Raw genomic sequence first — 12,336 nt, forward strand, 5'->3', positions numbered from 1 at the left:
CTATAAACAGATAACATATAGCTGAGCCTGAGTACCATCAGGAATCATTGCTTCCAAACAATTGTCAACTTCATGGCTAGAAGACCAATCATTTTTCTCCAATTTTTTTATTGTATTCTGACTAGATATCTCAGAGAGTGAGGAGGACATTGACATAATTGTCTGCCATATTGTCATGACAAAATATAAGTTAGAACAAATGTAACATTAGTATCAGTACACGCAGCAATGACAAAAGGCCGCTAAATTTGATTGAAAAACAAAGCAGCAGGGACAATGAACTGAATATTTAATAAAAATAAAGAATAATTAGAAAGTTCACCTGAATTTCAGCTATAGAAAGTGTGATATCAAAACCTAAAAGAGAACCAATGCCAAACCAACACCGGGAAAAAAGCATAACACCATTATCTGGCCTCTCCAGCGACAGGAAAGCTCTTAAGTTTTTCAAAATTTGGTTCTGATGACTAATAACCTGAATAGGAAGAGTGTTTTTTGAACAACTTGCATCACTAATTGAGTTCAATTGACCAAAATTCTGAAATCCTGAAAGAGGATTTCCGGAAGCATGCAGAGGTGACAAATCTTTTGATGTGACAGAAGAAAAATGTGGAATTGCTGCTTCATCTTCCACTCTCCTCTGAATAGTTTGAGATAGAATTGATAAACGAGAAAGGTCAATTGTTAATTTCATCCCAGTAATTGCCAAAGCAAAATTCATATGGATGTCAACCTCTACTACAATTTCTTGGATACAACCTGCAGCACTGAATTGTATTATATTTGGGAAAGAAAAATACAGTTACACAACAAAACTAGAGAAGAGGTTATGTACCAGATTCATTTTCATGTGCTAAAACAAAAGTAAAGTGAGACAAAGAAAAGTCACATGCTTCTGGCAATCTACTTGCAGCTTGTTGAGAAGTGCTAATAGCTCCTCGATCAATAACATCATGTGAAGTATAGTTCTCTCTGACATTCTGTTCCCACTTGGTGCCAGTTTTAGGTAGCTTTGCATCAGAAGTGAGATTCCCAATATAACAAAGATATGAAGAATAGCTATCAATGGCCATTGGTAAAGATGTTGTTTCAAGCAAAAAGAATCCACCCTGTTGAATAACATTAAAATTTTAGTATGACAAGTTGTATGCCTTAAATCCTGACAAAGAAAATAGCTTCATCTGTAAAAAAGATAAAGTCCCTGCCATTCAATTTATAACAGAAAGCGCAAATAAAAGATGCAGGAACATGCCTTCAAGATTACATTTCCCTTTCTAGCTCCTTAAATAATTACCTGAATCTCCCAGGATATAATATGAAATTCTCCTCCAATTGAAAGCAAAGACAAAAGCTTGTTCAGTTTATGTGCTTGAATCAGTTCACTTTTCAGTGAGCATCTCCCTATGAATATACTAGTTACTGCAACATCTATTAGTAACCAGTGATTTGTTGAAGCTGGCACACAGGTATTTGATGGAGACCCCATTTTGAGAATTGATTGGGGAGATAGATTACTTGACCTTTCAAAGGCTGTCAAATTAGTTTCACGTACAAAGTAAGAAGAATTTCCATTAGAACTACCAAATGTTTTTCCTGCATTACCTGAAGATAGAGCATTTTGAACAAGACCCAAGCTCAAAGTAAACGAGAAACCAGAAAGAGATACTTCATGTAAGCAATTAATAGACTGCAGCAGTAAACTTTCAGGAACAATATGATCTATGTTGGTTCCAATTGAACTCTGATATTCAAAAACGAAAGAAAGGATTCCTGATAAATCAGTCAGGAGATCCATTTTCCCTTCTTCGCAAGATATTACAACAGTTGTGTTTTGAACCAACATCCAAATTCCATGCTCAGGCAACTTATGCACAGCCATTTTGTTGCCAGTTAAAGAGTGAAAAATAGTGGCAAAACTCTCTAAACCATCACTTGTCCTAGAATTATGAAGAACAATCTCCATAGACTTGAATCTGCAAGTCACATCAATAAAAAAAGGGCAGACATTATTTGTCAATAAAGCCCTTGTGGTAGTTGTCTCACTTCTATCAGGTGCTGCAAACAATGATTCTTGTTTCATAATTTCAGGATACACGAAACCAGTATCACCAGAGCTACTACTAAACAGATAACATACCACAGCAGACAAACCTGTCACAGCCTGTCAATAGAGAAAAATATCCTTGAGTCATGATTTGCTAATGTACATAATGTAGGATTGCAATTATTAACTTTTCTATTGAAGAAAGTAAAAGGAAAGCAAAATAACCATGTATTTTTGAAGAAAAAACACCACTTTTGTCACAGTCCTGCACTAACTGTACCATAATTATTGAAAAGAACAGCTGATTCTTAGTTAGCAATTAAAAAACTGTCTTGCTTAAGGAAAGTGAGCATATTGCTTAGCCTATAAATATAATTTCTTGCATGATTTTAATATTCATTCAAGTTTACATCGTTATTCCCAACCTAGGAGCCTATTTTCAACTGTTCTTGGCCCCTCACTGCTGAGGAATTGAGTACCCAGCCTCCAAAGTATGTGCCCCTTATGCCTAGCCATCATCGTAGGCAACTTCCAAACAGATCACTAACACAGCAAATTGAAGGCTAAGGTAGCATACTTTTATATCAAATGGATTGAGGTCTGAACACTATGTTAATAGTTCTAAACATCTTGTTCTCACTGCTGCAATTTCTGGTTTAGTCTGATTTCAGTTTACGATAGAGGATGGGCTTATAGATGGAATGGTTCTGTCAAGGCACTCAGTCTTACAACTGCATATAATTTTCGTTTTCCTCAACCTACGCAACACTTGTTTTTTGGATGAAACTTTGCGAAACGTCTCTGGTCTAGTTTAGCAAATCTTTCCAATGCCACATTGCTGCTGATTCTGCCTCTTCCATTATTTGTTTCTTGCAAATATCTTGGAGCATTTAAGCTGAGACTGTTACACATACTTCTTTATTTGGTGTAATGAAAGCTATATGAACAACTAGGAATGAGATTTGTTTTGATAATCATTATTTATCCAATGAGAGAATTCAAAACATGCTTTGTGTTGAGGTCAATTGGGCTGGGAATTGTTATACTCATTGTAAAATGTCCAAAGGCAAGAACTCATTATTCTTAAAAGTTTTGGTGTAGACATACATCCTAGGAAGATTATGTCCTATGTTCCTGTTTTTTGGCTTCCTCCTCCTTTTCATTGGATTTAAAGGTAATATTGATGGGGAGGCTAAAGGTTCTCCTTGCAATCTCCAAAGGATGGACTAATCTTTGGATTGAGTGTGACTCCCAACTTGTTTTTCAAGATCGATCCTACACTTCAATCATTCCTTGGGATCTTTGTAATAGATGGTTGAATTGTTTTGTAAAAGTAATACTATATGCACTCGTATTTTGCACACTTTTAGAGAGGGTAATCAATGTGCCGTTAAATATGCTAAGTTTGGTACTTGATCACAAGATTACACTTGGTGGCATAATGCTCCTAGCTTTATTTGTCCAAAGTTTTTCAGGAATAGATTGATTTACCCTTTCATAGGGTTAGGGATTAGTGGGCCAGGTTCCCCCCCACTATTTTGTGTAATTGCTTCTTTCGTTAATGATATGTTGAGGTGTTGCATATAATTGATGTTCTTAGTGGTACCAACACATTTGGGATGGCAAACAACACAGTGATGCCTCAGTACTCTCATGTCTATTAAAAAAAGGTATCACTTCCAATTTCACATTCTTCTAATTCACACCCAACCTTCATTAAAGAGCATGTGCATGATAAGTCTCATATGGACAGCCACAGACAGAAAGGAAAGCGCAGAGCAAAGAGAACAAACAAGTAGGCTCTTGATACCATATTATAACTTAGACTAGCAAAAGAAAAGTAATCCTTTGGGAGAACTTTTCAGTATCAAAGCTTCAAAACACTGAACTGATATCATATTTATACAGAATGTACTGAAATAAACAATGACAAATATAAAACAGAAATGTATCACGAAACTACATAGCAACTAATGAACCTATAAACCATCACACTAATCTAAACATGTTTCCAAAACCACTAACTAACCTTTGGCGACATTCAACTAGCCAGGATTTAACAGACTCTCTTAATTGTTGGCCTACCATCAGGCAGATACTGCATCCAACCAGTTAAAATAGTGTAGAATGTTGGGGAGCAAAACGAGACTGGCTTTGAGACAAAAGTCTTATATAAACTGGATCAGAAACTAAAAAAAAAAAGGAAAGGAAACTCAAACAAAGGAATTGAGAATTGCGTAAAGAAGTTTCAGAAATTCCTTTACAGACACCCCTTGGCACTTCAAGGGTCCAGGAACCTCCCGCTAATCAACTAATTTTCTCCCTCCTCCCCAAACTTGAAAACACACCTATATTTATACAAGTTTCCCAACATAACAACCATGGTTATTGAATCGAGATTCAAACGGTGAATTGTTTTACATGAATTTGAATCACAAATCAAATCTTATTTTGAATCTTAAGGTACATAACTTGTATAACTTAAAAGATAAAATAAACAAAACCCTTAAACAATCACTATTATTTATAGAAAAATAAAGAATATAACAAAAGTTGCATATAAATTCAAATTTATTTCCTTTTCAAATAAATTTAATAAAAAAATCCTTAAATATAGACTAATGTAGTATAAAAAATATAAGAATAAATATATACTAATTTAAATTGAAAAAATTTTATAAAAGAAAATAGTAAACAATAACTAAAAAAATATATTAACACTTTCTCAGACGCTCATCTTCTCACTGTTCATGGGTTAAACTTCTAATAGGTTGATTTCCTCTCCCTTTTCTGTTCATCCTTTCCCATCTTCTCCTGATTTCATCTTCTCCCTTCTCACTATTCATCTTCTCCAAATTACTTTTTACTGTGTCTTCTGCTGTTCTATTATTTGATTTTCCACTATTTATTTTCTTGCTGTTTATCTTTTCCACTGAACTTTCATCTTCGTTGAGTTTCTTTTCCTGTCTTTCTGTCTTATTTTTTCAGTTTTTGTTCCTTCATCATGAATCATATGTAACGAAAACCAAATCACAAATCACACTATTCACATCTGATTCAGAGATTCATACTATGATTCAGGTTACAATATGATTCATTAAACGATATGTATTGCTGGGGGAGAATTTTTTCAATGAATTTCGATTCGAATAGTACGATTCTAACTACAATGATAACAACTAAAGATTTCACAGCCGTTTGAATTAAAACAAATAGCTGCATTTTCCATTTCCCTTGTTTTTTCTTTTAAGGACTTTCATAATAGGAGGTTGTGTCCTAACAATACCCGGCCCATAAAGATTCACCTTGTCTTCAAGATTGAACTTGGAAAATTTCAACCATTATAGAAACTTCCTCCATTTTCGTGCTCTCCTTCCGCTTGCCCATCAATTAACATCATCACATTGAGTTGTTTGTTCTTGCAAACCTGATTCACATTATATTTTTCATCACAGCAAAAACATTCTCCTTTTCTGATTTTTTCTTGGAGCTCTGCTTGTGTCAACCTTTTAAAGTTGTCCTTGCTGTGGCCATCATTTTTAGCCTTTTCCTCATTATTTCTCTTGCTGGTAACAGATTGAGAAAAAGAATTTGCTTCTGCCGATGATCTGTGGGTGGTGCTTTATTAGCTGCTATCATTAATCTTGGAGATGCTGTTATCAATTCCTTTGTTCCTCTTTGAATAGGGAAATTCATGTCCCCTCCTGTGTCTATAATTTTTCCTTTCAATAGCATGGGCTTCATTCATTATTTCCGAAAGATTTGTTATTTTATACAATTTCAATTCTGCTCTGATCTCTTCCCACAGCCCATTAGAAAAATTCTTCATCAAATACTGCTGTTCCAATCCCTTAATAACTCCAGCAAACCTTTCAAATTGAATGATGAATTCACTCACAGAGTTCTCCTGCTTCAGAGCCAACAACGATTCCAAAGGCTCTGCCACCAAAACTGATTGCATTCATGAAAACAACCCAAGATTGGTTTGGATTGCACATTTCCCACCACTGCAACCAAGATAAGGCAATTCCTTCTATTGCCACCATAACAGCTTCCATTTTCCCCTCTTCTTGCACACCTCTCGGTCGAAAATATCTTTCCACTTTACCTATCCACCTAGTAGCATATTCTCCCTCGAAAACTGGAATATCCAATGTCGTCCACTTATCACATCTGTAAATTCCACAAAACTCTTCACCCACTGACTCCTCTTGTGCAAACACAGTTGAGACCCTCTGGTTCACAGTATTTTCCGCACTTGCATTCTTCCCTCCTCCCTCTTGCACAAATCTTTCCACAAGCCTCTGTAACCAACCTATGCGAGAATCTTGTTGTAAGAATCTGGCTTTCAAATCTACATCCCTTAGGGATAATCTTGAAAGCAATCTTTCTTCAAAACCTTCCTGTAGCTGAATCCCTGTGGCTAAGGTTTTCTCCAAAGTCTCCACACTTGATTCCATCATTCTAGTAGTCACCATATGTATTAACTGACAGAGCCCCAATCGAGCTCTGATACCAGTTTATAAAAACTGGATTAGAAACTCAAAAAAAGGAAAGGAAACTCAAACAAAGGAACTGAGAATTGCGTAAAGAAGTTTCAAAAATTCCTTTAAAGACACACCCTTGGCACTTAAAGGATCCAGGAACCTCCCACTAATCAACTAATTTTCTCCCTCCCCCCCAAACCTGAAAACACACCTATATTTATAAAAGTTTCCCAACACAACAAAAACTTAACTAAGAGATTTCACTGCTGTTTGAATTAAAACAAAAAGCTGATTTTTTTTTCCCTTGTTTCTTCCTTTATGGACTTTCAATATAGGAGGTTGTGTCCTAACAAAGTCTTAAAATCTTACAATACAAAAACATAAACAGTGAAATATACAATAACTTTCAATGAATATCATTACAGACATAAAAAATCTCTTTCCCACAACTAAATAAGAAGTAAATAAATAAATGTTTTACAGGTATTTTACATTTATCCTATATATCTCAACATCTCCATTGTCCTAAATTTATCTTAATAGAAATCAAAATAAAATATTAACACCAACATTAACTGCTTTAATAAAGAATAGTGCTCCCTTATCACTTGAAAAATACTAAGCAATACATAAGAAATATTTAATACCACTCTGAAAACAAATTTATCCACGTACCTATACGACAAAATAAATATCATTAGACTTAAATAGAGAGAAAAGATATAACCTTATAGATCATATAGACCTCATCCAAAAATGTTAACAGAGTGAATCCTTCAGCTGTTACGTCAGAAGCAGCTGATAAGGCAGACATTGTTGTGCTCAAGGAATAAATGCAATTCCTGCAATATCAAATCAATAGTAAATGTTACAAGGAGAAAAATAAAATGTAAAAGATAATAAAAACTGTGTGAACTGCAAAACAGAGTCCGTTTAATGTAAGTTAATTACAAAATATACAAAATTATTATAGGACATTTTATTCCTATATACATGATATGATATGCCTATAACTCATGTTCTCGAAAATTGAGTTCCTATAAGACATTCCTATTCATAAAGACCCTATTAAATAAGGACGTAAATCAAAATATAAAAGAAGAATAAATCTTAAGACATCATTTAAGATACTCTAAAATATTACAAGGTAATATCTTTGGATATTCCTTACGATATCATCCAACATACTCTAATATTATTAGATAATATCTTCAGATATTCCATATATTTCAATCACTCCACATCAAGATGAAACTTATTAAGCTTTAGCTTGTTACAAGAAAATAAGTTACTTCCTGCTATTTAAAAAAAAATCAAGCTCCACAAAAAAACAATGGTTAGAAAACCAACTTCTATAGGTCACAAAATCAACTCATAAATATTCTGCCATAGGATTAAGCAGTCAGCTTTTGAAAGAATTGTATTCATACTCGGAATGAAATCATTTGCTCTTCAGCTAGAGGTAGAGTGTCGGAAATAAGACTAAGAACTCCTTTAATGTTTATTTTTCCAAGTTGCCTTGGTAATTGGTAGAGCTAGGTTCAATGCATCATAGAAAGTGGTGGTATCTTAATTTTTCTTTCTTTTTTTATTGCATTAATCATCCTCTTTCTAATTCTCTTGTATATAAATAATATCATTCTGCAGGGTGCAATAATCACTCAAACATATTTAGAAAATATTTATTTTTCACCTTTAACACTTTTACTATAATTCTGGTCATGTTCAGTATCATGGATAGAAGACCAAATTGCAATGAGAGGCTTATAAATCTTCAAAATCTATAGCCATGTCTTATAATTGTCATTATTGAAAGGAGTATTGAAAAAACAAGTCACAGACGATGACAAAAGAGAAACCAAAAAGAAAGATAATGAATTCCATGTGTTGTGTACATACAAGTTCCTTGGACCTGACTTTCTTCATATCAAAGTGACAATCAATCTTTAATGTGTTTCGTCCTTTCAAATCATAATTTTAACCATGCCCCTCAAGCTAGAACATATGTATCATGAGTCAAGCTCATTAAAAAGGGTTAGAGGGCCCAAGAGTAAACTGCACTTGTAGGAAAACATCAGCAGTAATAAATAGTAGTTGTTGGAAAAACATTAGCAGTAAACAGTCCTAGCTGAAAAACATCAGTGGTAAACAATATTGGCCGAAAAAAATGTACATTAAATAGAATATCCAATGTGAACGGTTTGTACAGAATTCTCACAGGGAAAGCATGGATTCAGGTTCCTTTCTCTTTGGCATCTTGATACCATGTTAAAAGAATTAGCGACAAAACAAGTTAGGAAATACAGTACAACACCATGTCGAGAATAGAGAAACCAATATAATCAATTCAATGTGTTGCTTAAACACATGAGTACTCGTATTTATAATAAAAAAGAGATAAAATAATACGGAACAAAATAAAATTAAATATTAGGAATATTCCTTAAAATAATTCGCTATAAAATCATATAATATCTCCCTATTTAATGTAATTAAATCATACTTCTAACAACTATATTACAAAAAATAATATTAGACATCGGGTGTTTTAAACTTTCTATTTGGAGATACAACAGGATTTGTACATCCCTTTCAAATGTGAAATAGACACAGGAGAATGTTAATATGACATAGGTGGCTGACAACCTATAATTTTGATTAAGAGCTTAATACAACAAAACTTAAAACATGGAATAACTGCGTCTGATAGACATTGTACAAATCATGAGCGCGCGTCTGAGATATAGCACCATGTAAATTTTATCACTTTGTCATAGTAAAAGATTGATGATGATCAAACAAACTTAAAATATATTCCTGAAGCTTAATTCTACAATGCAAGGAATGTCTTCATCATTTGTTGCCAAAGAGAATCAAACCAATTACAAGCTTCATTCAAACATCTCTTGGAATTCGAGCTAAAGTTACTATCCTAACATAAACATATGCCAACTCGGGCTCAGCCATTTGCCCAGTACAGTGTGCATTTTTAACACTCTTTGAACTAAAAAAGTATGAAACAAGAGGAGATAAGTATGGCTCCCCCGTCATTTTTAACACTCTTCGACCAACTACAATGAGTGTCTACGGGAGGCTAGCTTTCGCCCCAATGTGCATTTGCATGGGGATGACGATGTGTGACACCCAGGCATGCATGCCCTCAGCCTAATAGCTTCGGGTGGAACTTGCGTTCAAAGACTCAATGGTTCACGGGATTCTGCAATTCACACCAAGTATCGCATTTCGCTATGTTCTTCATCAATGCAAGTAAAAATTTTGAAGTCATGGTTTTTGAGACTTATGGATTGGAAAACACTTCAAATGGAATAAAAATGGTACTTAGTAAGAGCGTCTTTGCTTTCCGCCAAAAACGTTGTAAGGTCCACCAATTAGATTACCTTCGCTGGAGTACCCACTGTCGCGATTGGTCTCGAGCGTTGCTCTTCCACGTTTATCGCAGGGGCCCCGTCGTTACCTTGGTTTTCAACCAACCACGTTTCTTTTCCTCCGCTAATTGATATGCTTAAATTCAGTGGGTAGCCCCACCTGACCTAAGGTCTCAGTAAGAGCGTCTTTGCTTTCCGCCAAAAACAATGTAGGGTCCACCGATTAGATTACCTTTGCCGGAATCGAACCCTAATTTTCCGTCACCCGTCACCACCATGGTAGGCCATTATCCTACCTTCAAAAGCTGGTAGGGCATAAATTTGAATGAAGCGTCACCAGTACAAGGGTCGTACAATCCGACAAATTATTGACAGTAATCATTTGGGGATATAAAGAGTGCATTTCAACCCCTAAGTCTCAAAAATCATGACTTTGAAAATTTCCCAAATCTTGCCACCAAACATCAACCTAGACAACTCCCAACACCAAACTTCGCTAGCTTGAAAACCAACCAACAAGACAAATTTCTTGCACCAAGATTTTGACAGTAGTAATTTGGGGATAAAAAGAGTGCATTCCAGTCCCTAAGTCTCAAAAACCATGACTTTGAAAATTTCTCAAATCTTGACACCAAGGAATTCTTTCCCCGCTGATTCCGCCAAGCATGTTCCCTTGTTTGTGGCTTCGCTAGATAGTAGACAAGGATAGTGGGAATCTCATTAATCCATTCATGTGCATTACTAATTAGAAGACGAGGCATTTCGCTACCTTAAGAGAGCCATAGCTACTCCCACTGTTTACCCGATGTTTGGTGTCAAGATTTGAGAAATTTTCAAAGTCATGCTTTTTAAGACTTAGGGGCTAGAATGCACTCTTTGTATCCCCAAAATGACTATTGTCAAAATCTTGGTGCATGAAAACGCGCATTGGGACAAAAGCTAGCCTCCCGCAAGACACTCATCATGGTTGGTTGAAAACCAAGGTAACAACGGGTCCCTCCGCAATAAACGGTACAGTGTGCACTTTTAACACTCTTTGAACTAAAAAAGTATGAAACAAGAGAAGATAAGTATGGCTATAAAAAGAAGAAGAAGACATTCAAAATTACTTCAAAGCTACCAAACATTCAAAAAAGGAAAATGAGACTATTTAAATACACTCCTTGAAGAAGACCAGAAGAATAGCTATCGTTTGCAAGTGTTGAAACTCTATCAAATTTTCTTTGAAAGCTAAAAACTTTGTAAGAAAATTGTTTTTGTACATTCTAGCATACTAGTAGAAAGAACCTAAACCTTGTATATGTCGAAAGAGACTACCCTCTCTAGTGAGTGAAAATAGTGATTTGTTAATCACAATAACATTGTATTTGTCTTAAGTCAGGCATAGCTTCTTCTTTAAAGATGCTTGGTTTGAGCCAAGAGTGGCTTGTTGAAAGAATGGGTTGAGCCAAAAGCGGTTTCTTGAAAAAATACTTGGGTTGAGTCAAAGGTGACTAGTTAAAAGAATACTTGAATGGGATAGTAAAAAGTAACTGAAAGTCAAAAGAATACTAATTTTTACGTCAGAATGATAGTCTACTTAGTAGAACTTAATGGGTTAGTCAAGAACTAGACATAGTCCATGCTATCAGATAAACCAATATAAAATCACAAAGTACTCTCTTGTTCCATTAATCTACTATATTGCATGTTATATTGAGTATAATAACTTAAAGAAGGAGTCTCCAAAACTTAGCTTGTGAAAAACACTTGTTAAATCATTCGACTTACATAAAGCATTGTCTAACCAATCATCTTTGTTAGAAGTGGACTTTAAGCCTAACTCAACCCCACAAAACCGGCTTGTAAGGTGAGGTTTGCACCTCACTTATATATTATATTTTGGCTTTATCTCTAGTCATGTGGAACTTCCAACACACCCCTCCACGCCGAGGTATAGACATCTTGTGTGTGATAGTAGAAATTAGGTGGTCCGATAATGGCCCGATAACGGATGGAATAGAAGAACAGAATGCCCACACAGAACTCGCTAGGATAGGCTCTAACCATGACTCTGATACCATATTAGAAAGTGGATTTTAAGCCTAATAAAACTGGCCCAGCACTGTACACGCAAGTCTGCGGCCCAGCCCATGATGGCTTATAGCGGATAAGCGTAAGGCAGACAAGAAAGCCACGCAAGCAGTGTAAAAACGAGTGTGAGAAGAAAGAGAACAGAGCGATAGAGGGCTTCTCCAGGCGATGAGGCAGCAGCGGCGTCAGCGCAGATCTGCGGCGGAGGAGACGGCGGTTGACGACGGTGAAGAAGGCAAAGATGCAGAGGATAACACGAGAGGTAAGAAAAACGTTCTCTTTCCTTGTTATATTATGTTGCATAGTATTGAAACTGAGAAACTGTAGATATTATCTTCTCTTACAG

At 35.5% G+C, this 12,336-nt stretch overlaps 1 protein-coding gene and 1 pseudogene across 1 annotated transcript in view; both read right to left on the reverse strand.

Moving 5' to 3' along the window:
* LOC124821400 (uncharacterized) overlaps window positions 1–12,336 on the reverse strand; it is a 74,368-nt gene that overhangs the window by 52,659 nt on the left and 9,373 nt on the right. Inside the window, 5 exon segments of the mRNA XM_088104632.1 lie at window positions 36–162; window positions 323–759; window positions 836–1,109; window positions 1,295–2,161; window positions 7,259–7,373. Of these exon segments, the coding sequence (XP_087960758.1) occupies window positions 36–162; window positions 323–759; window positions 836–1,109; window positions 1,295–2,161; window positions 7,259–7,373 (1,820 nt within the window).
* On the reverse strand, window positions 9,670–9,807 carry LOC148206716 (5.8S ribosomal RNA; annotated as a pseudogene).

Source organism: Vigna umbellata, chromosome 1 (assembly GCF_029865625.1).
Source record: "Vigna umbellata cultivar VRB3 chromosome 1, Vumbellata_1.0, whole genome shotgun sequence".
NCBI lineage: Eukaryota > Viridiplantae > Streptophyta > Magnoliopsida > Fabales > Fabaceae > Vigna > Vigna umbellata.